The sequence below is a fragment of the Tachyglossus aculeatus genome, chromosome 2 (genome assembly GCF_015852505.1).
Source record: "Tachyglossus aculeatus isolate mTacAcu1 chromosome 2, mTacAcu1.pri, whole genome shotgun sequence".
NCBI lineage: Eukaryota > Metazoa > Chordata > Mammalia > Monotremata > Tachyglossidae > Tachyglossus > Tachyglossus aculeatus.
In genome coordinates this window covers 62,597,754-62,625,595 of record NC_052067.1, presented here as the reverse complement: position 1 = coordinate 62,625,595, position 27,842 = coordinate 62,597,754, and the positions used below count along the sequence as shown (strand labels likewise).

The following is a 27,842-nucleotide window of genomic DNA, read 5'->3' as shown; positions in this document are numbered from 1 at the left end:
TATCAAGTGCTGAAAGGGTACAGATCCAAATGTATAGTTGACACCGAAAGGAGGACTCCCAGTTCATCTTCCCTTAAGTTTGAAGTTGGTAGGAACAGAAAGATTGAAATGTGGCCTGAGTAATCAATTAAGAAAATTAGAGAGGACTCAACCTTTAGGGGATTTAGGACTCCTCTCCCAGAACTGAATCTCAACTTAGCTTTATCCATCTTCATCAAACATTAGTTATGGAACACCCCTCTCTTTTTCATGGTATTTGTTAGGTTCTTACTTTGTGCTAGGCACTGTCCTAAGTGCTGGAGTAGGTACAGGCTAACCAGGTTGGGCTGTAAGCTCATTGTGGGCAGGGTATCTGTTTGTTTATTGTATTGTACTCTCCCAAGCACTTAGCACAGTGCTCTGCCCACAGTAAGTGCTCAATAAATATGATTGAATGGATGAATGAACACAATCCATGTCCCACATGGAGCTCACAGTCTTAATCCCCATGTTACAGATGAGGGAATGGAGACACAAAGAAGTTAAGGAACTTGCCCAAGGTCACACAGCAGACAAGTGGTGGATTCGGGATTGAAACCCAGGTCCTCGTGACTCCCAGACCTGTGCTCTATCCACTAGACCATGCTGCTTCTCGTCTCTTTACATGTGGCACAGTATTGGGTGCTGTACAAAGGTAATTATCTCAGCACCTGTGTACATACTTAAGTTGCTTCCTCTACTTGTGATTTAATGTCTATCTCTCCCACTACATTGTAAAGTCCTTGAGGGCAGGGTCCATGTCTACTTACTCTACTGTAGTTTCTCCTAAGTGCTTAGTACAATGGTCTGCACATAGTACTCAATAATACTTATTCTTTGAGGGATAGAATGACTGAATTAAGCCACAGTCTCCCTGAACTTCATGAGCTTTCAATTCAAGACAGATGATATTCATTCATTCATCCAGTCATACTTATTTGGTGCTTACTGTGTGTAGAGCACTGTACTAAGCACTTGGGAAAGTACAGTACAGCAATAAACAGTGACATTCCGTGCCCACAATGAACTTACAGTCTAGAGAGGGGGAGAATATGACATACATAGAAAGGAGAGATGAGCACATGGACAAGCACTGAACAACTACCTTAAATAAATGGTGTTTTGATATTATATAAGGAGCAAATGGGGAATGTAGCTTTCGGAATGAGAGTATTGCCTCAAGACTTGTATATACTTTAGCACTTAGTATAGTACTTGGCACAAAGTAAGTCTTTAACAAAGACCCGAAAAAGCATGTTTAGGTGGGGTATGGCCAAAAGAAATTGCTACCGCTTTTCCAAGTAGAAAGAAACTGTTTTCATTTACTTGATGTGTGGCCCCACGTATATTTAGCTGGAATTATTGAAAAAGGATGGCTCTGGCACCAAGGTTGTGGAATAGGAATTCTCAAAGAAAATTACATCGCTGTTCTTGTGGAAGGATGTTAAAGAGGGCAAATCTCCCTCTCTTTTTGCAAGCATTGATTGGTGCTTTTGTTGCATCACCCTCCTCACTCACCTCCCTGCTTCCTGTCTCTTCTCCACTCTAGTCCATAATTCACTCTGCTGCCTGGATCATTTTTCTAAAAAACCCTTCATTCTATGTTTCCCCACTCCTCGAGAACCTTCAGTGGTTGCCCGTCCACCTTTGCATCAAACAGAAACTCTTTACCATTAGTTATAAAGCACCTTGCCCCCTCCTATTTCACCTCCCTGATTTCCTTTCATAACCCAGCCTGCACACATCACTCCTTTAATGCCAACCTACTCACTGTACCTCGATCTTGTTTATCTGCTGCCGACATCTTGCCCACATCCTTCCTCTGGCCTGAAACATCCTCCCTCTTCATATCTGACAGATGATTACTCTCCCCACCTTCACAGCCTTATTTAAAGCACATTCATTCAATCGTATTTACTGAGTGCTTACTGTGTGTAGAGCACTGTACTAAGCACTTGGAAAGTACAGTATGGCAATGAAGAGAGACAATCCCTGCGTACAACGGGCTTACAGTCAAGAGGACATCTCCTCCAAGCGGCCTTCCCAAGCTAACCCCCTCTTCTCCCACTTCCTTCTGCATCTCCCTAGCACTTGGATTTGCACCCATTATTCACCCCTCCCTCAGCTCCACAGTACTTAAATATATATATATTTATATATATATACTTATATATATATATATATATATATCCGTAATTTATTCATTTGTGTTAATAGCTACCCTTCCCTCTAAACTGTAAGCTCAATGTGCTCAGGGACATTGTCTTTCAACTCTGTTATATTGTACTCTCCCAAGTCCTTAGTATAGTGTTCTGCACACATTAAGTGCTCAATAATATAATTGATTAATTAACATGGTATCCTGCAAGAATTCCCAAAGTCTCTATCAAAGCTGGCCACTCAATAGATGAGATAGTACGTAGCAGGTTGCATAGTAATACTGTCCATCCACCATAAAACACCAGTGAGCAGTAAATATAATGATGCATTTGTATGTATTCTTCCCCAAATTAGCCCTTTTCAGTGGATATTAACATTTATAAAAATAGTGCTCATATTCAACAACATTCATCAATTCATTCAATCGTATTTATTGAGCACTTACTGTGTGCAGAGCACTGTACTAAGCGCTTAACACTGTACTGTGTTGCTATTATTATTACATTTTATTCTGATAGTAGCATATACCAACTGCCATTCTGGACCACATTTGCCCATGAATTGGGCTTTGGAAAACAGTGTTATCCTGGGTTGGATAGACTATTGGTCTGTCCCAGAATGGAGTTTATGCTCTTACATTCACTGCAGAGAACATGGCATCCAGTTTAGTAAAAGTAGTATTTAAGCATAACCCTATCTTACTCTTCCACACAGCAAAGACTGAACCCATTTCCTCAACAAATGAATGGTATTTTGGAAAAAAAAAACTACCATGAACATGAAACCAGCCTTCTAGAGCCTAAGCAGTTAGACTGCTTTTAATACTGTGTACAGCCAATAGTCAGAAAACATAAAGGGCCATTACACCATTGAAAAGTCCAGCAAGAAGACAGAAAACTTCCAAGTTGGCTGTGAGCCAAAACTCACAGTACATTCTGGGCTCGTAAGACACCCTTCTGGCCTGTTGATTTTTTTGATGAAGTGCAGACTGATAAATATAAAAGGATGCCAGGTCAGCATTCTTAGGAGGCATGTAGATGACCCAGTGACTCCAACATTTGGCTTTGGCTTGTTTTTGTTTGTTTTGCAGTTCATTTGGCTGTGGTCTGAGTCATCCAGGGAAGAAGATCAGTCTTGAGGCTTGAATTTTCTCTTTAAGCAACTCAGTAGTAATCAGTTAATGATATTTATTGAGCACTTATGTGTACCAAGCACTAGTCTAAGCAAATAGGAGAGTAGGAGTCAACGGAGTTAGTAGACATTTTCCCTGCTTACAATGAACTTTCCCTGCCCACAGTGCTCTGCACACAATAAGTGCTCAATAAATTCGATTGAATGAATGAACGAACTTACATTCTAGAGGTGGGAAATTAATGTTTTTCCATTGCCCAAGACAAAGGACTTCGACCTTGTCATGACTATCAGTCAAACAATCAGATTTATTGACTGCTTACTGTGTGCAGAACACTGTACTAAGCACTTGGGAGAGTACTAGATTACAATATAACAGAGTTGGTAATAATAATAATAATAATAGTATTTTTTAAGTTCTTACTACATGCCAAGCCCTGTCCTAGCATTGGGGTAGATACACGTTAATCAGATTTGACACAGTCCCTGTCCCACATGGGACTCACAGTCTTAATCCCCATTTTATAGATGAGGTAACTGAGGCCCAGAGAAGTGAAGTGACTTGCTTAAAGTCACACAGCAGACATGTGATGAAGGCAGGATTAAAACCTAGGTCCTTCTGACTCCGAGGCCTGTGCACTATCCGATAAGCAACACTCCTTCTAAATGTGCTAGACCTACCTACAACAAGCTTACAGTCTATAGGGGGAGACAGACACTAACATAAATAAATTTTTGATATGTACATAGGTTCTGTGGGGCTGAGGAGGGCAGGGAGAGCAAATCAGTACAATGCAAAAGGAAGTGAGAGAAGAGGAAATGAGGGCTTAGTCAAGGAAAGCCTCTTGGAGGAGATGTGCTTTCAGTAAGGCTTTGAAGTGGGGGTGTAATTTTCTGTCAGATATGAAGAGGGAGGGCATTCCAGGCCAGAGGCAGGACGTGGGCGAGAGATCAGCAGTGAGATAAACAAGATTGAGGTATAGTGAGTAGATCTGCATTAGAGGAGCGAAGTATACAGGATGGGTTGTAGTAGAACAGCAGAGTGAGGTAGGAGGGGCCAAGATAATTAAGTGATGATTTGAAAGTCATTTTCAATTGTCTTCCAACACCTCAGAAACTCAGGCCACTTGTGCTGATTTCAATGCTCATTTTTCCTGCTTTGCCTCTTAATGAGGTGACCAGATGTCCAGAAATGGGATGGGTCAGTTCTGCTCTGCTTAGTAAGCACTTAGTACAGTTCTCTGCACACAGTAAGCATTCAGTGAATACGATTGAATGAATGAATGAATGCTCTGGATGTTTTAGCTTACCACCTGAGAGCCCTAGGATAAGATTCAATAATGCTCCACTTCAGGCCGGTATTGGTGGGTCAGAATCCCTCTGCTGTGGTGGGGGTGGCTGCACCTTGGAAAAAGAGGAGGAGGTAACCAGGACACCCCATCTTTCTCTGCCACCCACAGGCTCCTGGCCCAGGAGTGGCAGTAGTTTCCTGGTGATATAAGCCAGGCAGAAGTGGTGGAGGTGGAAGCAGGTCAGTGCTCCCCTCCCTGTCCTTAGGTCTCTCTCTCTTTTCCCTTCTCCCCTTCCTTTTTTGTATGGTATTTGTTACCCGCTTACTATGTGCGAGGCACTGTACTAAGCGCTAGGGTAGATACAAGCTACTTAGGTTTAGACACAGTCCTTGTCCCACAAAGGGCTTACAGTCTTAATCCCCATTTTACAGATGAGGTGACTGAGGCATGGAGAAATGAAGTGATTTGCCCAAGGACACATTGCAGCCAAGTGGCAATATGACAGAGTTAGTGGAAATGTTCCCTGCCCACAATGAGGATAGGGCAATGTGCTCCACTGGTTGAGCATGTTAATTGCCTGGCACATATTACCCAGGTCCTTCTGACTCCCAGGCACATGCTCTATCCATGGCCTCTATTTAGGCCATGTTGCTTCTCATGCTGTTCCTCTTATCTTTCTCTTTCTAATTTCATATTCTCCCACTCTTCTACCCCTTTTCTGTGCTCACATCTCTCTGGCCCCAACCTCTGGAGAATCTGCCCTGTCTTATGACCACCTTTTGTACCTTCTGAGCACTGTCAGTTAATTAGTGGTATTTATTGAGTGCATACTGTGTTTAATGGCACTATACTAAGCTCTTGAGAGAGTACAATAGAGTTGGAAGACATGTTCCTCTGCCTATAGTGAGCGTACAGTCTACACTCTTCACATTCTGGAATGGCTCCTAATCAGCCCTTGCCCTTTGAAGGTGGTTAATGTCCTTGCATATGGTGAATCTGGGTTGAAACGGAAAAGGTAAGCCATAAAGAGGCTTTCAGTTCTGTGATTCTCCCCTGCGCAAATGCATGATCATGTCTACTAACTCTGTTGTATTTTATTCTCCCAGGCACTTAGTACAGTGCTCTGTACACAGTAACACAGTAAGCACTCAATAAACACGATTGCTAGATAGAAAATAAAGTTCAACTGATAGGGTGTAGTTTAAGAATATGGACATCTGCGTGAAAGGGGAAGTAAAAAGGGACTTTTTTCCATAAAATATTCAGAAGATTTTGATAGGCAGAAAATAATTTGCACTCAGTTGTATCGAGTGTTTACTGTGTGCACCACAATGTACTAAGCATTCAGAAGAGTAATGTAGTAAGCGCTCGGAAGAATACAATATGACAGAGTCAGTGGACGTGTTCCCTGCATACAACGAGGGTAGGTCAATGTGCTCAACTGGTCAGGTATGTTAATTGCCTGGCACATAGTAAGCACTTAACAAATGTCATAAAAAGCATGTCTAGAGGGGGTGAGTGCAAAACAGCTAAGGTAGTACTTAGGAATAGCAGGAAATCTGGGGAGAAGAAAACCATGGAAAGCTTCCTAGTGGAGGGAGATTTCAGAAGGGCCATAAAGACAGGGAGAGCTATGGTGTAAGAGATTTGATAGGGGAAGGATTTCCAGAGCCAGAGGAAGGGTATGAACAAAGAGGTGAGAAAGTTAAGATCAAAGCCCAGTGAGCTTGGGAACAATAGAGGATGCAAACTGGTATAGTAGGAGAAGAGAATGGGAAGAGAGATTGCCGATGGAGTAACTTAAAGCCAGTGATCAGAAGATTCTGTTTGATGCCAAGATGAATTGGTAACCATTGGAGGATTTTGAAGGGTGGAAGTATAGTGAAGAGTGAAGTATAGACCGGAAGCGGGAGATCAGTGAAGAGGCTAGGAGTTCAATAATGTTTAATGAGCAGAGGACAGCACCAAGTGCTTCATAGAGTACAACAGAATTAGCAGACACATAATTCTTGACCTCCAAATGCTTGCAGGAGAGATAGACACTAAAATAAATTTCAGCTAGGAGGAAGAGGGAAATGTGGGAGATGTGTATGAGTTAATGCTTAAGTGTTGAGATTTGTAAAATTTGTACATAAGTACTACATGAGGTTGAAAGTATTTCATTTACTGAAATACTCAAATATTTCAGTCTTTGAGAAGCAGCATGGCCTAGTGTCAAGAGCACGGGTTTGGAAGTCGGAGGATGTGGGTTCTAATCCTGACTCCGCTACTTGTCTGCTGTGTGACCTTCGGCAAGTCACTTCACTTCTCTGGGCCTCAGTTACCTCATCTGTAAATTGGGGATTAAGACTGTGAGCCCCAAGCGGGACAACCCGATTATCTTGTATCTATCCCTGAGCTAAGAAAAGTGCTTGGCACATAGTAAGCACTTAACAAATACCATCATTATCATTATTATTATTATTCAGAGTTTAAGTGGCACAGAAATGCTGAAGTGGTGATTGGGGAGGTATGGGAGATGGGATTGCAGATGGACTTTGAAGATACAGAGATCTGTGGGCTATCAGATAAGGGGGAGGAAATTCCTAGCCCTTAGGAGGATGTGAGCAAGAGATTGGCAGTGGAAGAGAGGAAAACAAGGCAGTGAGTGAACGAGGTAAGTAAGTTAGTTTGAAAGGAATAAAAAAATGTCATCTGGGGTGTTATGGAAGAGAGAGAACTGGGGGGAGTGCCTTAAGGACAGTGTTAAGGAGTATCTGCTTTATGTGGAGAGGAATGGGTATCAGCAGAGGTCTTGAGGAGTGGAGAGACTTGCAGAACAATATTTTAGAAAAATGAATGAGGCATTGGGACTGGAGAAGACTGGAGAAGAGAGAGACCAGGAGGCAAGGAACTCCAAGAGGAGGCTAATGCAGTAGTCGAGCTGGGATAGGATAAGGGTCTGGACCCACATGGTCATCACAGGATGAACAGGAAGGGGCAGAACCCGGAAATGGGAAAACCAACAGGATTTCTGACAGACCGAATATGGGGATTGAAAGAAGAGGGAAGAATCAAGGAAAATGCCCAGGTTGCCAGCTTTAGAAATGGGCAGATGACGGCAGTCAGGCCAGGAGAAACTGGGGTTGATCTGAGCAGATTATGGATGTTTCATTGCTAATCTGTAACAGTATAGCGTAGTGGATAGAGCACAGGCCTGGGACTCAGAAGGTCATGGATTCTAATTCCAGCTCTGCCACTTGTCTGCTGTTTGAGCATGGGCAAGTCACTTCACTTCTCTGTCCCTCAGTTCCTTCATCTTGTATAACGGGGATTGAGACTGTGAGCCCCATGTGGGACAGGTACTATGTCCAACCCAATTTGCTTGTATTCATTCCAGTTCTTAGCATAGTGCCTGGCACATAATAAGCCCTTAACAAATACCACAGTTATTATTATCATTATTATTATTAATGAGGTTGAGTTAGTTGTGCACATTGCACTTTGTGCTGGCCCTCCAATTCTCTAATGTTACTAATGACTTTTCCTTTTCTCACATTCCATTCTTTCCCCTACCTCTCTTCTTTCCCACCTTCTTTTCTCACCCACGTCTTCTTGCTTCCTGGCCCAACTCTGGTTCATTCCCGGGCTCCCACCCGCTCCCTAGTGTGACCAAGACCAGTGCATTCAGAGCACCAAATTCGTTTTGCAGGCGGCAGCCACCCCGCTCCTTCAGAGCGAGCCCAGCCTCGCCAGTGAAGACCTGCCTTTGTCGGGGAAGGCCAGCCTCGGGGCTCCTTGTGCCACCTTGACCCTGGGACAGCCGACGCCACCCTCCTCCATGCCAAACCTCTCATCAGAGACAGTTCTGACTGACATGATTCCATTAAAAGAGGAGCACAAAGGCCACCAGTTCCTTACTCCGGAGGAAGCCCCTTCCCCTCCGGGGATGTTGCCGACAAGCAGCCCTCTCTCCCACAGCCACACCATGCACGTCCTGAGCCTGGCCAGCCAGGATTCTCTCCACGAAGATTCGGTGCGCGGTCTCGTGAAGCTCAGCTCAGTCTGATCCCTGTGGACCCTGGGTCTTGAGGACATGAGGGTGGGAGGGACACCAGGTGATTTTCCACAGGCTCTGCTACTCAGACCACAAGTGGCCACGCCAACACAATGGACAGTCCACCACGAAGACTTCTCATTCCAACCTGCCTAGAGGACAAGACCTCTGTGTCATGGGATTTACGCTAGTAAAGTGGATTGGAGGATGGATGTCATTTATGAGAGGAGCCCTGTTGCTAATGACTTTGTTCCATTTGACTTTTTTTTTGTCCTCCCCAACCATAATAGAAATTGAAATAGTCAACGGCCATCCATTTCCTGCAGCCTCATTGAGATGAGGGAACTCCGAGCAAGTTAAAATGCAGTCTGCAAAATCTTTGCTCCAAAATGAACAGGAAGACCAGTGGATGTTCAAGTCATGCTCTGTGGTTTTTAAGCTCTTGTAATACCCACTCTTGTAATAAAGTGTATGACACTTGTGGCCATGTCAAAATGCACTTCAGTGTTATGCTACTAATATCTGAGATAGACGATTACCATTCCATTTGTTAGTTTAAAAAAGAAAGAAAAAAATGAAAAAAAGGCCCAATGTGGATTTGCATGCCACGCTACAGTATGTGTTACGGTGGTGTTGGTATTAAAAGGAAGTGCTGCTTTTTTTATTTGTGAATTTCTAGGTGCCGTTCTATCAGGCAGCCATGCAACAGCCAGAATTCATGGACAGTGTCATTATTATTCAACCTTATTGTATGTTGAGAGGTGGTATCTAAAATACCAAGGGCTGCTGAGTTTGATCATATTACGTATCATTTAACCTTCTGTTCAAGTATTTAAGTAAGGTATTGTGTCGTGCCATCTATGCCACAGATTCTCCACTACCTTATGTGATGAGATTTCCTGTGGACATCCAATAAAATGACGCCCTTTATTCCTTTGGATCTGCGTTCAGTTCTCCTTGGTCAGTTTAAAAGAGAAGCAGTGCTTTCAAATGACATCATTTGCAAAGGATTTCAGTTTTTGCTATAGGTGCACTCAACAGACTGAGGAAAATTTGATTTGGAAAGAACCGTGTTAAGGAGTAGAGTTCATCTTTTGTTGTGTAACGTATGACACGGGGTTAGAAGATGACTTAGATTTACTGATTATAGTGTGTGCTTTATCGAGGAGGACAAGAGGTTCTCAAATCAGAAAGCCATTGCTGTTTCCATCTCTCACATCCTTGTCATGTTTTGTGACAAGTTGTAGGTGACCTTCAAAGGATGCTATGAAATGGAATAAAAGGTGAGTAATAGTAACTCGTTTAAGGTATGTTCTAAGACTACCCCTTCCCAGGGTGATTTTTCTTAATTATGGTATTTATTAAGCCCTTTTTATGTGCCTAAGCACTGTGCTAAGCTCTTGGGTAGATACAAGATAATTAGATCAGACTTTAGGCCTTGTCCCATTTGGGAATGGGGGTAGGTGGGGATAATATTTTACAAATAAGGAAACTGAGGTGCAGTAAGGCTAAATGACTTGCCTGAGATCATAGCGCAGGTCAGCTGCATAGCTGGAGTTAGAACCCTGGGCTTGTTATACTCAGTATTAAACTCATAATTTCTCTCAACTAGGCTATTAATTAAAAAATAATTGGTGAACTTATTAAGTCATTTTTGCCCTTGTACAGTTGAAGTCAAGGTGAATGTTGATTAAGGAATAACTCACTTCAACAATGACTGCAGGTAACCCAATTTACGGGTAGAACCAGGTAGCTTGCTGAACCTACTTGTTTTTCAGCTCTTAAATCTTGCAATAGTTCCTTGTCAGTAAAAATACATCAGCATCTATCCAGCAGGCTCCAAACCCAACTCTCCCTGCATGTGTGCAAAGGCAGTGGCATGTATTATTTATTCATCAACCATTTTCAGTTATGCTTTAATGATGTCCAGCCATTACCTGTATGAGGGAAAAAAATCCATAATTTTTGTCCTTATTTGGAAAACAGCCATCTTATTCTGATCAATTGGCAATCTGTCCTGAATCAACATGTTCTTCTCTTGCTTTTGGGAGAACCTTTAAAGTTTGTTTTTCTTACTGATGACCCAGAACCTTTTCTTAATTGAGCATGCAGAGAAGGTGATGATAACTAATGGTAGGCAAGCCTGAAAAACAGTACCCATTACTAGTTTAATAACAGTACACTTGATACGTTAATAACAGCACTTGATTATCCAACTCAGATCATCTGTTCCTCTACAGGTTTACTGGACTCCTCTATCCAGTTACTCCTAGGGGAAAGATGACACCTGGGGTGACTTGATGTGCTCCTCAGTTTTTCCAACTAATAATAATAATAATGGCATTTGTTAATTGCTTACTATGTGCCAGACACTCTACTAAGTGCTGGAGTAGATACAAGGCAATCAGGTCAGACACAGTCCCTGCCCCACATGGGGCTCACAGTCATAATTCCCCTTTTACAGATGAGGTGACTGAGGCATAGAGAAGTTAAGTGACTTGCCCAAGGTCACACAGCGGACACATGGCAGGGCCGGTATTAGAATTCACGTCCTCTGACTTCCAGGCCATGCTGTTTCCACTTAAGCCATGCTGTATCTGATAACACAGAGAATGCAGGGGGTACACCCACCTTCTGCCTGCTGCATTTAATGTTCTAGGGAGTAATGAGGCAGCGTCTGGGAATCAGCAGTCACAGGCCTCCCCAGCTCTTAGATTGTGAGCATGGAGTGGAACGCTGTCCCTTCAGACTTGATTATCTGTAGTCACTCCAGAACCTAGCACAGGGCTCTGACTCATAGGGAATGCATAATAAATACCATAATTGCCATTATCTTTATTTCTTCACCTTATGTGTTTATTCTCCCCTAAGCCTCTCCAGAGTGAAGATCAGTGTCCTCTGTTTGGCAGTGAAAGTGGGTGGTCCAGATCTGACAAGGTTTGTTTGAGAGTATTCCAATCCCCCGGAGGATTGTTTCAACCAAAACTGTACCAGCCCGTGGGACCCTGGGAAGTTGCCAGTGTGCCAGTCCTTGTGTGCCAGCCCTTGTGTGAGCTGATCTAGGCTTGAGGAATGAGCTGACGGGGTAGAGCGGGTAATGTTTTTCAGACTCCAGACATCTTCAGAACCCATAAAGAGCAGCATCCAAGCAGTAGCTGCAAGTAGCAGAGCTTCAACTCCTCAACTACCCCTGCTCTCAAAACTTAATACTTGTGGTATTTGTTAAGCACTTACTATCAATCATTCTTTGGTATTTACTGAATATTTCCTAAGTACAGAGGACTGTATTAAGTGCTTGGGAGAGTACAACAGAATTAGTGGTCACAGTGCTGTGCCAAGCACTATTCTGAGCACAGGGATAGATACTAGTTAATCAAATTGGACATAGTCCCTGTCTCACATGGGGTTCACAGTGTAAAGGGGAGAGAGAGGATTTTATGCCAGGAATTTCCTTGTATGGTTTTTGAACCGATCTCGATCTCACCTATCTCACTTCTGACCCCTCACCCACCTGCTGCCTCTGGCCTGGAACACCCTCCCACTTCATATCCAACAGACCACTACTCTCCCCACCTTCAAAGCCTTATTATATCCCACCTTCTCCAAGAGGCCTTCCCAACTAAGTCGTCCTTTCCTCTACTCCCTCTCTCTTCTGCATCACCCTTGCAAATAGATTTGTTCTGTCAGCCCCACTGCACATATCCATAATTTACTTATATTAATGTCTATTTCCACATCTAGACTGTAAACTCCCTGTGGGCAGGGAATGTGTCTACCAAGTCTGCTATATAGTACTCTCCCAAATTCTTAGTCCAGTGTTCTGCACACAGTAAGCGCTCAATAAATACCATTAATTGATTAATTCATCCAACCTGGCTTGCACCATCTCAGGGCATGAACCGTGGCTTTGGACAATGCAGTCAGCTTTAACTTCACTGAGTGCACTTCCAGTTCCTCAGTGTCCAAGAGAGGTTCAGGCCTGAAGAGCTTAAATAAACCAGCTCTTACACTCACGAGTACTTGGTGAAAGTGTGACGTCTCTTTCTTGGAAGGAGTATCCTGTGGCTTGTTCTAACAATAATGCAAGTTATTTGTTAAGCACTTACTATAAGTCTACCTTTGTATTTAGCTGTGGGGTTGATCCAAGAGAATCAGGTCAGACACAGTCCCTGTCCCACACTAGGGTTAAATTACCTGAGGGGTTTGGGCACCATTACTGTGTAGCTGGGGGTACTTAATAATTTACAAATTCCTCTAGTGTCGATGGTTCAAAGATCCACTGACTTCAATGTACCAGCAGTCTTACTACTGAAATTTGAACTGTTATTGAAAACACACACACACACACACACACACACACACACACACAAGCATCTTTGTTTTTAAAAAAAATCCATCGGCTTTCAGTTTCATAGAAACAATCATGGGGACTTTGTGCTCTCAGAATCCTTTGATGGGCACATTTCATTTGTATGTCCTTTGCCTTTGGAAAAAAGAGCTGAAATTGTCACATCCGTTCTCCCGTGGGTTTGTTATTTGGGAACCAGTGGGATTTGATTTAACATTTTGTTCTGCTCCCATTCTGAAAAACACTGATTCATCTTTAGAGCCATAAAAATGATGCAATATTCCCTTGAAAACTTTCTGCTTCACCTGTGTGTATATATATATATATATGTATATATATATATATATATATGTATATATATATATATATATATATATATGTTTGTACATATTTGTTACTCTATTTATTTTACTTGTACATATCTATTCTATTTATTTTATTGTGTTAGTATGTTTGGTTTTGTTCTCTGTCTCCCCCTTCTAGACTGTGAGCCCACTGTTGGGTAGGGACTATCTCTATATGTTGCCAACTTGTATTTCCCAAGCTCTTAGTACAGTGCTCTGCACACAGTAAGCACTCAATAAATACGATTGATTGATTGATTGCTTTGGCAGCTGTTGGTCGCTTGGAATTACCACCATTTTAGATGTATGCAACATCCTCTAAATTCCCTAGGTTTATTACCCTTCTGCATTGATGATTGACCTGCTTGGGTTTAAAGGAATATCACTTGTTTTGCAGTTCTCTAGAATTTATTGAAAGCTTTGAATTTCATTTAGATATCTATCTTCCCATTTTTGTCCCTTCTCTTTGCGGTCAAAAGAAAACACTTCCCCATTTTTTATTATCTTGTGTCTACCCTAGTGCTTAGGAGAGTGATTGGCTTATAGTGAACACTTAACAAATGCTATTACTATTATTAATAGTATTAGTAATATTATAAGGTCCTTTCAGCTCTCACTGGCCCCATTGCCTTTGGATGACAACAGTGGGAAAATTCAGGAGCTGACGTTATCGTACACTTTGATGATTCTTTAGTTTCAGTGGTCTCTGAACAAAATAACAGTTTTCCCAGGGGCTCGACAATTACAAGAATTTGGTCAGACAGCATCACTTAAACTTCCCCTTGCTGGAAATAGGCCCACAACAGTTCCCTTCCAGTGAATAACCAACTACCCTGGATTGCCAGTTTGCTCGTTTGATTGAGTTATGCTTTCTGGGTCCCAGAGAGACAGTGAGATACATTGTTCCAAGGATGGAAGAGGAGTCTGAACTGGTACAATTGGGGAATGTTTCCAAAAGTCATCTTGAATTTCTGTTCTCTTGGTCAATGTAGAGCCCACCAAGTGAAAGTAATACAGCATGAGGTATGTATTGCTGTCTTACAACTGTTTTGAGGTTAATTTTAGTAAAATTATGTGATCAAATGTCTGTGAGCGTATTGAAGTTGAAAATGTTCTTGCAACTGAACGTTTTAAAGTAAATTAACAATTATCCTCCCTGAAAATAGTACGATTCAGGGCTTCATTCATGTTGCTTGCTCAAAGGCTGTCTTTCATTGGTAGCCTTCAAAAAAACTAATACCAGAACTTGAAATTACTCAGTGTTTTCCTCATTGTAATAAATGTCAAAGATGATTAAGGAGATTACATGTTGGTAAATCAATGAGTCCCCCACCACCCCCTATCAATTTGTTCCATTGTTCTGAGTACTGATCATCCAACCAAAATGTATTTTAAGTTCAAGTCGTTACTTCACTAATTCAGCTATTAAAAATAATTACATAGATAAAAGGTTAGAATGTTTCTGTAGAAACTGAATCTACAGCTGCATCCTCTAGACCAATGACAGAAATTAAAATTGCTTTCCCGTCTCACAGACCTGATAAATAAGTTGCAGAATAAGGTGAAAGCTAACGGGCAACTTGACTTCCATTGTTATGAAGACCTATTTTCCCATCAAATGTTGCTTAGAAAAAAGATATTTGGTGGGGGTTCTACTACTGATTCCCTAAGTGAATAACATCCCCTGTGTTTTAGATGCACAGTTAAGCTCAGATCATAAGGCTGGGTTTCAAGGAGATTTTCTTCAGGTTGATGTGTGATTGAAGATGTTTAGAGTCCAATTTGGCATGGCTTTGAAGTTGGGCATCAAGAAGCCCTTTTCCTGTTCCTAGGTTTCCTTGGTTTTTATTTTACAATGCTGTCATTAAACATTCTGGTGGAGAAAAAAGACTTTAAGGCAATTAGCATGCTGGAGCTCTAAATCTAAACAATAATAAACACGTGCTCCAAGTCGTCCAACCTATATGTTCAGAGATATTTATGCACATTTAAGTGCCTCTTTGATGTTTTAATTAATGCTTGAGCAATTGTGCTTTTTTAATACACTTAAATGGAAGAAGAGAACATGCCTCCTTCCATTAAAATGTTAATAGTACTCACCAGCTTTAAATCCTGCAATCCATATCAAGATATGAATTGCTCAGAAAAACAGACGTTAGACCATGACAGCAGAGCATAATGTAAAGTAGGAATTTAGTCATCCTAGATTAAAGCAGAAGACCCAAATAAATGACTTAAATATTTTATCACTGTAAATGAAAAGGAGAAATTGTGATCTGAATTCTCTCTGATGCCAGAAGTTCTGGGTCCTGTAGGGAGAAATGGACCTCCTCTGTCTCCCCAGCCATGACTCCAGGAAGCACCTGGTAGAAGAGTCTTTTGAGAGAACAAGGAGCTGAACCCAGGATTTCTCCAATTCCAGATGCCCCAGACTTTAGGAAGGTAAGACCTGAGTCCCAGATCCCTCCTTCTAACCTCCATCTCCCACCACCATCGGGAAGAAAAATCTGCAAACCCCCACAGCTGGAAACCTAGTGGATAGAGCACGGCCCTGGGAGTCAAAATCACCTGGGTTCTAATCCCTGCTCCGCCACTTGTATGTTGGGTCGGCTCCTCCACTTGTATGTTGGGTGACCTTGGGCAAGTCACTTCTCTTCTCTGGGCCTCAGTTCCCTCCTCTGGAAAATGGGGATTGAGACTGTGAGCCCTATGTGGGACAGGGACTGTGTCCAGCCTGATTTGCTTGTATCCACTCCAGCAATTAGTACAGTGTCTGGCACTAATAAGCACTTAACAAAGATCATTATCATCATAATCATTATCAGGCATTGAATCTGTTGGAGCCTTGGGAGACATTTAGCCCTTTATTAGATTCAGGCCCAAGTCCTTGGTCTTGGAAGGACTGTGGCCTGCCTGAATTTATGATGATTTATGATCGTGGTTGTGATTAGGATTTTCTCTGATTCATTCATTCAATTGTATTTATTAAGAGTTTACTGTGTGCAGAGCACTGTACTAAGTGCCTGGGAAGTACAAATCAGCAACATATAGAGACTGTTCCTACCCAACAACAGGTTCACAGTCTAGAAGGGGGAGACAGACAACAAAACAAAACAAGTAGACAGGTGATATATTCTGATATATTGTGGATGTTATCCAGGAGAGTTGTTTCTTTTCTTTGTGTGTACTTCCTTCCATTTTAGATTGTGAGGTCCTTGAGAGCTGGAACTATATGCTCATTTTTCCTGTGTTTTCCCCGGCACTTAGCACACAGTAGTGTGCTTAATAAATCTCTGTGTGGTTTCTGCTGCTGTTTCTGCTGCTGTTTCTGATGCTGCTGGTTTAGAAACCTAAGAGGTGGCAGAGCTTTTCAAGATATAATTTTTAATGCATTTTAAGGCAAGCTAGTAATTTTATTGGTATTTTCTTAATGGAAGAAAAAAATAGTTCTTAACACTTTAATTTTGAATATTGCTATGTGGATTTCCAACCACATTGGGTAACATGGTATCTGAACTGAGGACAGTCTGCCATTGAAGAGATTAAGGAAGAGCTAATATGTCCCTCCTCTTAGGGTCGCTCCTGGAGAGTTTCCAATACTCTACTAGTCTCGACTATGGGAGGGAGAGTCAAGCAGAGGCATACCCATTCCATTCCTAGCTTGGGCAGTGGCTAGCGAGTGGAATCTGCTACAAGTCAAAACTCACCTGTACTGGGCAGCAGCGGCTTGGGAGAGAGACGAAGGTGGAGACTCAGATTTACAATCTGGTAATGGTAAGCTGCTTCCCTATTTTTACCAAGAAAATTCCGTAGATACGCTCCCAGGATGATTAGAGATGGAGGTGGGGCTTTCTGGGAGATGCATGTCCATGGCATCACTATGGGTTGGACAAGACTCGACAGCATAAGACAGCAACAACAAATGTTTAGTACAGTGCACTAAATTGAGTTAGGTGCCCAATAAATGCCATTACTATAATAATAATGATAATAATGATATTTGTTAAATCAAACACTGTTCTAAGCCCTAGGTAATAATAATAATAATAATGGCATTTGTTAAGTGCTTACTATGTGCAAAGCACTGTTCTAAGCGCTGGAGGGGGATACAAGGTAATCAGGTTGTCCCACATGGGGCTCACAATCTTACTCCTCATTTTACAGATGAGGTAACTGAGGCTCAGAGAAGTTTAATGTCTTGCCCTAGGTCACATAGCAGACAAATGGCAGAGTAGGGATTAGAACCCACATCCTCTGACTCCCAGGCCCATGCTCTTTCCACTAAGCCACACTGCTTCTTTCGATAGAAAGAAGAACTTTCTTTGGGCACTTACTATGCACTTACTATGGGCCAGGACTGTACTAAGCACTGGGATAGAAATAAGATAATCAAATTGGGTGCAGTCCCAGTCCTGTGAAGCGAGTATAGTAAAAGGGGGAAAATGTTCCCTTTTCCTTAAATAGTTTTTTTTCTTGCAAATATTTCAACATTCATAAACTTCATTTGCTAAGTAATTAAGATGTCTATGAAAACAAGCTTTGTCTTCAAGGCCCTTAGGGATTTCTGTCAAGACGTTTTCCTGGAGAAAATTCTGGATGACTCAGCAGCCAACCAAACTTGACCAAACATGGACAATTTCCCAAAGACTTTCTTAATCCAGGCAGACAAATGTTTTTTGAGGAGTTCGTAGCTGACATTTTGAATCAGGTGGGTGAGATACTGATCTGGAAAACTGAAGTTTTCAATCACTCCTTCTCATCCTAGTCTTTACACACAGGAGATGACAGTGTGGCAAAATTTCATATTCTTCTTTAGTCAGTGTATTGCCACCCCACTCAGAAGGTCTGCCTCTGTGTTTTCTGAATCAAGGCAGCGTGAGAAGCAGCGTGGCTCAGTGGCAAGAGCACAGGCTTTGGAGTCAGAGGTCATGGGTTTGAATCCCGACTCCGCCACATGTCTGCTGTGTGAACTTGGGCAAGTCACTTAACTTCTCAGAGCCTCAGTTCCCTCATCTGTAAAATGGGGATGAAGACTGTGAGCCCCACGTGGGGCGACTTGATCACCTTGTATCCCCCCCCAGTGCTTAGAACAGTGCTTTGCACATAGTAAGCGCTTAACAAATACCATCATTATTATTATTATTAATCAAATCATGTCCCCTGATTCTGAAAGGTAATTAATTTCAGTAGGTCTAGATGCGGTATGGAAAGTAGGTTTTGTGAGAGATGAACGAAAACAAGTCTGTTCAAAAGCCTGAAAATTATCTGATCTTTTCACAGAATTCCAGAATCAACATGCCTGTCATGCTCTGAATTACAATCAAAAATAAAGTGCCCTTTTGGTTCATAGCTTTGTCCTGTTCCTTTGAACTGTTTGGCATTTCAGGAATACTGCCGTGAGCATTGATGCAACGCCAGGAAGAAGCAGCGTGGCCTGGGAAAGAGGACAGTTCTGGGAGTCAAAGGACCTGGGTTCTAATCCCAGGTCTGCTAATTGCTCGCTGTGTGGCCTTGAGCAAGTCACTTAACTTCTCTGTGCCTCAGTTTCCTCAACTGTAAAATGGGGATAAAACCCTACTCCCTCCTACTTAGACTGTGAACCCCAAGTAGGACAGGGACTGTGTTCAGCCTGATAAATTTATATCTACCCCAGCACTTAGAACAGTGCTTGACACATAGTAAGCACTTAACAAATACCATAAAAAAAATCTTCCCCTCCTTGTACAACAGACTACCACTATCCCTACCTCCAGAGCCCTATTAAGGTCACATCTCCAAGAGGCCTTCACCAATTAAGCCCTCTTTTCTCTGGCTCCTCCTCCCTTCTAGGTCATCTAAGCACTTGGATCTGTAATCTCTGGGCATTTGGTATTGACCCCACCTTTAACCCCACAACACTTACATACATATCTGTAAATAATATATTATGAATTACATATTTATGTTGATGTCTGTCTCCAGCTCTTGACTGTAAGCTCACTGTAGGCAGGGAACGTGTCTACCAACTCTGTTGTATTGAACTCCCCCAAGTGCTTAATACAATGCTCTGAACATAGAAAGTGTTCAATAAATACCATTGATGATAATGATGATGATAATGAAAAATGACCCCCAAGCCTTGCAAACTTCTTTTCTTGTCCCCTACCAGCTACCTTGATTTGCTAAAACTGACTTCACCATGGAAACATAAATTTAGTGATTTAAAGTCTTGTTCATTGTCCTATGCACTCTTCACTTTCGGTAATACGTGCCAGAGTTTCATAACCATTCTGGGATAATTTAGTGGTGCAAAGGAAATGGCCATCATTTTTTTCTGTCAAACACTTCCTCAGCAGTTCATCTGCTAGAAGTGTTTACATGCTGAATATACAACATCCTGCTCTCACCATCCCTAACGTGCTGGAAAAAATGATCTGTGCTGTTCTCTCAAAAGGAAGTCTAATGCCATTTTTGTACCCATGTACAAGTTCCTCTTTTTTAAATCATGATATGCACATGCACACATGGTGAAACTTTGATGATTCTGTTCAGTTCACAAATTTGAAAGTCCTGGCCTCACTCCTTGACACAGTGATAGGACCAAGGAGCTCTAGCACTCTCAAACAGTTAAAATTGACTTATTTTAAGAAAAATATCTTGCTGAGTGAATTCACTGAAATAGCCTATTTAGTTGAAATTCAATGATTCCAATCTTCTGCCCTCAAAATATGGTTAGGCCAGCTGCTACTTCTTTTTCTGAGTTGCACCTAGAGTAGATAGTGTGTATATGATACTGGGGGGGGGGGGGGGGGGGGGGGCGGGGGCGGTAGTGGGGTGTTTTTGCATGTGTGTTATTTAAGTTTGAAGATGGTGCTACTGGAAGATTCTAATGAGAAGCAGCATGGCCTGGAAGAAAGAGAAGAAGCCTGGGAGACAAAGGACCTGGATTCTAATCCTGGTTCTGCCAAATGCATGCTGTGTAGCCTTGTAAAGTCACTTCACTGCTCTGTGCCTCAGTTCTCCTGTGCTCCCTTCTACTTAGACTGTGAGCCCCATGCTTGACAAGGGACTGTGTCCAACCCAATTAACTTGTATCTCCCCTTGCAATTTGAAGGGTGTTTGACACATAGTAAATACCTAACAAACACCATATTAAAAAAAGATTTCATTACCATGTGCAGATTTGGCTGGTAAAACTGATGCATTACTGGTAATCCCTTCCACATCCTGAGCATGATAAAATGATCACCTCTGGTTCCTCTCTCTGTCTGAGTCCTGTTAGTTTTTCCCACTGGGTGTCCTGATGGGTTTTTTTAAATGGTATTTATTAAGGGTTTACTATGTGTCAAACACTGTTCTAAAGCACTGGGGTAGGTACAAGTTAATTAGGTTGGACACAGTCCGTGTTCCATATGGGGCTCACAGTCTCAATCCCAGCTCACAGTCTCAATTCCCATTCTACGGCAGAGGGAACTGAGGCCCAGAGAATTGAAGTGACTTGTCAAGGTCATAAAGCAGGCAAGTGATGGAGCTGGAATTAGAACCGAGGTCCTTCTGACTCCCAGGCCTGTGCTCCATCCTCTAGGCCATGCTGCTTTTGCTTAGTTGCAACACCTGTGATAAGTGCAAACAGGTCACTTCTCTGTAATCAGAGAAGAGAAACCCTTTGAATGTGGGCAGAAGGCCCTATCAAAGCCTATTTCTGACTAAACCAGGCACCATCTTTGGATGGAGCACACATTAATCCCAATTCCTGCTCAATAGCCTAGGTTTCTAGAGAACTAAACAGCCACTTTTGAAGCAGCATGGTGTAGCGGATAGAACACGGGCCTGGGAGTCATGGGTTCTAATCCCAGCTCCACCACTTGTCTGCTGTGTGACTGTGGGCAAGTCACTTAACTTATCTGGGCCTCAGTTACCTCATCAGTAAAATGGGGGTTGAAACTGTGAGCCCCACATGGGACAGGGACTGTGTCCAACTCGATTTGCTTCTACCCACCCCAGTGCTCATTACAGTGCCTGACACAAAGTAAGAGCTTAACAGATATCATTATCATCACTTTCTTCCTGCACTTTCTCATTTTGTTTTGGCTCCAAATTTACTATGAAATGTTGTTTCTTTAGAAATTGCTAATAATCAGGATTTGGTAACCACTGGCTCCTCTCAACTGAGGAATTACATTGTGTTTGGGTGAGACAAATTAATACCAACTCAAATATAATAATAATAATAATGGCATTTATTAAGCACTTACTACATGCAAAGCACTGTTCTAAGTGCTGGGGAGGTTACAAGATGAATAGGTTGTCCCACGGGGGGCTCGCAGTCTTAATCCCCATTTTACAGATGAGGGAACTGAAGCACAGAGAAGTGAAGTGACTTGCGCAAAGTCACACGGCTGACAATTGATGTAGCCGGGATTTGAACCTATGATCTCTGACTCCGCAGAAGTTGTGAAACAGAAAATCAAAGTCAGACTAAGGAGCCTGTGTAACGTACTTATATTACAGATGATATGGAAGTTGGATTTTCATACGACCTTATTCTATAGTAATCAAACACAACTCAATCAATCGGTAGTATTTTTTGAGCACTCACTCTCAACAGACCACCATACTGAGGGCTTGGGATAGTACAGTAGGGTTAATAGACATCATCATCATCATCATCATCAATCGTATTTATTGAGCGCTTACTGTGTGCAGAGCACTGTACTAAGCGCTTGGGAAGTACAAGTTGGCAACATATAGAGACAGTCCCTACCCAACAGTGGGCTCACAGTCTAAAAGGGGGAGACATGATGTCTACTCTTGAGAGACTTAGGGAAGCAGACATTAAAATAAATTACAGATAGGGAAAGCAACTGTGTATAAAGATTTGTGCAAAAGTGCCATGGGTAAATGGGTAAGTACCTAAATCCTTAGAGGGGGGCAGAATCAGGGGCATAGGTGGTGCAATAAGGAGGTAAATAAGGTGGGAGATGGGAGATCAGTCGGAAAGCTTCCTGGAGGAGATATGATTTTAGTTGGGCTTTGAAGCTCCTCCTTCAGACTGTAAGCTCCCTGTGGGCAGGGATCATGTCTACCAACTCTGTTGCATTGTATTTTCCCAAGCGCTTAGGACAATGCTCTGCACAATACTCAGTAAATACCACAGATTGAAGGCGAGGAGAATATTGGTCCACCAGATGTCAAGGGGGAGGAAGTTCCAGGCACCTCAGTGAGCCAGAGTCCAATTTAGAAGCATCTTAGTTTAGTGGAAAGAGCAGAGGGGTGAGTCAGAGGACCCGGGTTCTAATCCCAGCTCCACCACTGTCTTCTGTGTGACCTTGTGCAAGTCACTTCTCTGTGCTTTAGTTACCTCATCTGTAAAATGGTGACTAAGACTCTGATCTCCATGTGGGACATGGACTGTCTCCACTCTGATTAGCTTGTATCTACCTAGCACTTAGTGCAGTGCCTGGCACATAGTAAGTGCTTCACAAAATACAAAAAAAAACCCTCGACAAATACCATAAAAAAATTGCCCAATACTAACATTAAGCTAGAAGACTAGGCAACACATTTACTCCTTTAGACCTCTAGGGGTTCATTAGCACATTACCACTACAAATTCAGACCCCTGATATCTCTAAGCCATTTATAAAATTGCCTTTGTCTAAGAAATGTAAGCTTCTCCAAACCCAAAACGTGTGCATTAAATACTGGAATTATTTACTAAATAGCTTCCTACTGTCATGAACTACTACAGTGAAAGCACCTTTTGAAATACTGGGCTTCCACCAAGGATTTATTTTATAATTCTGGTTATTATACATATGTATCTTGGTTATTTATACTCGTGTATTTTCTTGTAAATTCCATGCTCTGGTACTTGCAGGTGATAGCTGCTTCTACATCTATTCCTGTTCACTTTGTCTCCCTCACTGTATTGTCATCTTAACAGGGCAAGACACTAACTTGTATTTTTGCTTTGCATATTAGCACAACTTTGAATTTCATTTGAAGTAAAATGTCTTTCCTGCTGCGATCCCAGGATAGTGAACAGGTAAGCTCCTCCCTATCCTTGTCCTTGCCCTCTTCACCTTCCCCACCACTCTTTAAAACATTCCTACCCTACCCTCTGCCCCGCACTCCACAGTTTTTAAAAACATTTTTCCCATTTCCCCCCAGCTCCCAAGTCCTCCCCGTCACTGCTGTCTAAGGCCTTGTTTCCCATTTCCCACTCCCTTCTGCATCACCCTGATTTGTTCCTTTTATTCACCCCTCCCTCAGCCCTACAGCTTTTTTGTACATAAACATAATTTCTTTCTTTATATTAATGTCTGCCTCCTCCTCTAGACCGTGAGCTCATTGTGGGCAGGGAATGTGTCTATCGACTCCGCTGTATTGTGCTCTCCAAAGCGTTCTTACAGTCTTCTGCCCACAGTAAGTACTCAGTAAATACGATCGATTGATTAATTGTTGTACTGACCCAAGCACTTAGTACAGTGCTCTGCACACAGCCAAATAAATACAATTGACTGGCTCCCCTCTAGCCTGGTGTGACCTTTTTTCTTCCTTTCTTTAGTTGCCCCCATCCCTTTCAGGGCCTACAGGGTCACAGGGTCTGGGCTCAGCTGGGCAACCCTGGTGGGCAGGCATTTCTGCCTGCTCTCTGGCTTGGACCCCGGGTTTGGCTGACCTCAAAGTGGGCCTTGCAAATAGAGGAAGGGGCCAGTGGCAGCAAAACAAGAAAAATAAACCTAAAAGTTAGGGTGGAAGCAGGGGCTTGTGGAAACGGCAGCAAAGTGGATCTGGGGCCTGAGTGGAATCTGTGGGAGACAAGGAAAAAGTTTTAAAGAGGGGCCTTGGGGTGGGAAGGGAGAGGATGGGGGCGAGGTGGATTGGGGCCTTAACCAGTTGTTGTTTCCCTTGGGGACCCCAGTGAGGAGTTCTGGATTTAGGATAAACAAACGTTTACAGGTTTACTATACAAATATCATTCAGTGCTAGCCAGTGTTTACTGGTGTGGAAATACTGCGCTTGCTCAGACTTCTCAAGAAATGAATCACGGGAAACATACTATGGCTTGATATCTTAATCCAGAATAGAATAGCAGTGGTCTCTTTTTCTTTCTTTCTTTCTTTCTTTTTCTTTCTTTCTTTCTTTCTTTCTTTCTTTCTTTCTTTCTTTCTTTCTTTCTCTCTCTCTTTCTCTCTCTCTTTCTCTCTCTCTTTCTCTCTCTCTCTCTCTCCACAGCCCATAGTTTCCCACTGTGGGTGGAGATGATGATTACCCCCACAGTTCAGTGAGCTGGACTTCCACACTTATTTCAGCTTTCTGAGAGGACTGAATTTCCAATCAGGACCGAAAAGACCCCAAATGGTGGCTTTCTGATTTTTATCTGATTGAAGCCTGTGCCCTCACAGTTCCCACCTACACCACAAAATCCATGCTCCCTTTTTGACCCTAAGTTCCTGGAGAAAATTGACATCTTTCCACAGCCCTTTGAACACCTTCGATAGCTCCTTTTTTAAAATGGTACTTATTAAGCATTCATTCATTCATTCAACCATATTTATTGAGCACTTACTGAATGCAAAGCACTGTACTAAGCGCTTGGGAGAGTACGATATAGCAACAAACACATTCCTGCCCACAACGGGCTCACAGTCTAGAAGAGGGAACATTTACTCTGTGCCAGGCACTATACTAAGCACTGGAGTAGGTACAAGGTTGTCAGGTTAGACATAGTCCCTGTCCCCCATGAGCCTCGCAATCTTAATCACATTTTATAAATGAGGTAACTGAAGCACAGAGAAGTTAAGTGACTTGCCCAAGGTCATATAGCAAACAAGTGACAGAGCCAGGATTAGAACCCAGCCCTATGCTCTATCCACTAGGCCAACCTGCTTTTCTCCTTGATCCACTAGGCCAAGCTGTATGTAATGTTAACTACAACAGTAACTAACTTGTTTCAGCCAGATGTCAGGGTTAGAGGAAACACAATCTGGACTCATCTCCTCCAGGAGGCCTTCCCAGACTGAGCCCCCATTTTCCTCTCCTCCTCCCCATCCCCCCTGCCCTAACTCCTTCCCCTCCCCACACCACTTATATATACTTGTACAAATTTATTACTCTATTTTACTTGTACATATTTACTATTCTATTTATTTTGTTAATGATGTGCATATACCTGCCGGTCTCAGCTCCACAACATTGCCAAGATCCTCCCTTTCCTCTCCATCCCAACCGCTACCCTGCTCATTCAAGCTCTCATCCTATCCCGTCTGGACTACTGCATCAGCCTTCTCTCTGATCTCCCATCCTCGTGTCTCTCTCCACTTCAATCCATACTTCATGCTGCTGCCCGGATTATCTTTGTCCAGAAACGCTCTGGGCATATCACTCCCCTCCTCAAAAATCTCCAGTGGCTACCAATCAATCTGCGCATCAGGCAGAAACTCCTCACCCTCGGCTTCAAGGCTCTCCATCATCTCACCCCCTCCTACCTCACCTCCCTTCTCTCCTTCTACAGCCCAGTCCGCACCCTCCGCTCCTCCACCGCTGATCTCCTCACCGTACCTTGCTCTCGCCTGTCCCGCCATCGACCCCCGGCCCACGTCATCCCCCCGGGCCTGGAATGCCCTCCCTCTGCCCATCCGCCAAGCTAGCTCTCTTCCTCCCTTCAAGGCCCTGCTGAGAGCTCACCTCCTCCAGGAGGCCTTCCCAGACTGAGCCCCTTCCTTCCTCTCCCCCTCGTCCCCCTCTCCATCCCCCCATCTTACCTCCCTCCCTTCCCCACAGCACCTGTATATATGTATATATGTTTGTACATATTTTTTTAACTCTATTTATTTATTTATTTAATTTATTTGTACACATCTATTCTATTTATTTTATTTTGTTAGTATGTTTGGTTTTGTTCTGTCTCCCCCTTTTAGACTGTGAGCCCACTGTTGGGTAGGGACTGTCTCTATATGTTGCCAATTTGTACTTCCCAAGCGCTTAGTACAGTGCTCTGCACATAGTAAGTGCTCAATAAATACGATTGATGATGATATACCTATAATTCTATTTGTTTTGACGATTTTGACACCTGTCTACGTTTTATTTTATTGTCTGTCTCCCCCTTCTAGACTGTAAGCCCGTTGTTGGGTAGGGACCATCTCTATATGTTGTCGACTTGTACTTTTCAAGAGCTTAGTACAGTGCTCTGCACACAGTAAGCGCTCAATAAATACGATTGAATGAATGAATGAATGAATGAATGGATTATCCTAGCCCTCCTCTTTTTCTCCTCCTCCTGTTCTTTTCTCCAACTGACAAACCCTGTCCTCCCCCTGATTTTCCCATCACTGTAGACAACACTGTCATCATCATCATCATCATCATCATCATCAATCGTATTTATTGAGCACTTACTGTGTGCAGAGCACTGTACTAAGCGCTTGGGAAGTACAAGTTGGCAACATATAGAGACAGTCCCTACCCAGCAGTGGGCTCACAGTCTAAAAGATTATCTAAAAGATTATCTAAAAGATTACTAATAAGTGCTCACAGTTATCCTCCAGAGCACTGTACTAAACACTTGGGAGAGTACTACAATGGGGTTGGTAATCTTGAACAAGTTTCTAAGAACTTTGGTGAGACACTGGCTTGTCTCAGGTCGCTGAGGATTTATTTTAATCAGGATTGAGACGGCAATTTTTTGGGATCAACTCTCATCAAGTTGAATTAAATTAGTCACATTTTCCATTAGAAAGCCCACACAGTATGAATTTTATCAACCAGAAGTTGATACATTTCTCCTTTTGGAGTTCAAGTTTGCCATTAATCTTTTCATCAACCATAATAGAGCCGTCTGTCTTCAGAAACATTTCTTCAGCTCCCCCCTCCATTTGCTTAATTTTTCAACTTAACTGTATTTGTCTTCTTGAGTCATCTACATCCCAAAACTATTTATGCTGGTTATGTGCAGTACAGTAACCCAAAGCTTGTTGTTGATCTGCCTTCCAGGCTTCACCGTGGGCAGAGAATGTGACTACCAACTCTATTGTATTGTACTCTCCCAAGCTCTGCACAAGAGTAAGTGCTCAATAAATACCACCCTCACAGCACTTATGTACATATCAATCAATCAACCAGTGGCACTTATTGAGCCATTACTATGTGCAGAGCACTGTACTAAATGCTTGGGAGAGTACACTGTAACAGAGTTGGTAGACACGTTCCCTGCCCATAGTGAACTTACAGTCTAGAGATGAGGCAGACATTAATATGAATCAATAAGTAATTTATACTATATAATTTAAAGATATGTACATACGTGCTGTAGGGTTGGTACCGGGGCGGGGGGGGGGGGGGCAGTGAATATCAAATATCCAAAGTCACAGATCCAAATACGTAGATGATGCAGAAGGGAGAACAAGCCGGGGGAAAGAGGGTTTAATAGGGAAGGCCTCTTGGAGGAGATGTGACCTTAAAAATGCTTTGAAGGTGGAAAGAGTGGTGGTCTGGCATATATGGAAGGGGAGGGAGTGCCAGGCTAG

The 27,842-nt window shown here is 42.6% G+C and overlaps 1 protein-coding gene and 1 non-coding gene across 8 annotated transcripts in view; both read left to right on the top strand.

Annotated features, from left to right (window-relative positions):
• Positions 1-9,575, top strand: part of ZDHHC14 (zinc finger DHHC-type palmitoyltransferase 14) — a 309,503-nt gene extending 299,928 nt beyond the window's left edge. For 4 of the 7 annotated variants that reach the window (XM_038740357.1, XM_038740337.1, XM_038740320.1 and 1 more), the window contains one exon: positions 8,248-9,575. In XM_038740357.1, the coding sequence (XP_038596285.1) occupies positions 8,248-8,649 (402 nt within the window). In that variant the 3' untranslated portion in view covers positions 8,650-9,575. The remainder of the gene's footprint in view (positions 1-8,247) is intronic. The other 3 variants (XM_038740329.1, XM_038740346.1, XM_038740374.1) reach the window with 3 other exon arrangements.
• A 7,318-nt stretch (positions 9,576-16,893) lies between these two features.
• On the top strand, positions 16,894-17,026 carry LOC119923978. Its single transcript, XR_005449014.1, has one exon. It is a non-coding gene; the product is annotated as a small nucleolar RNA SNORA7 (small nucleolar RNA).
• Positions 17,027-27,842: the final 10,816 nt, after the last annotated feature.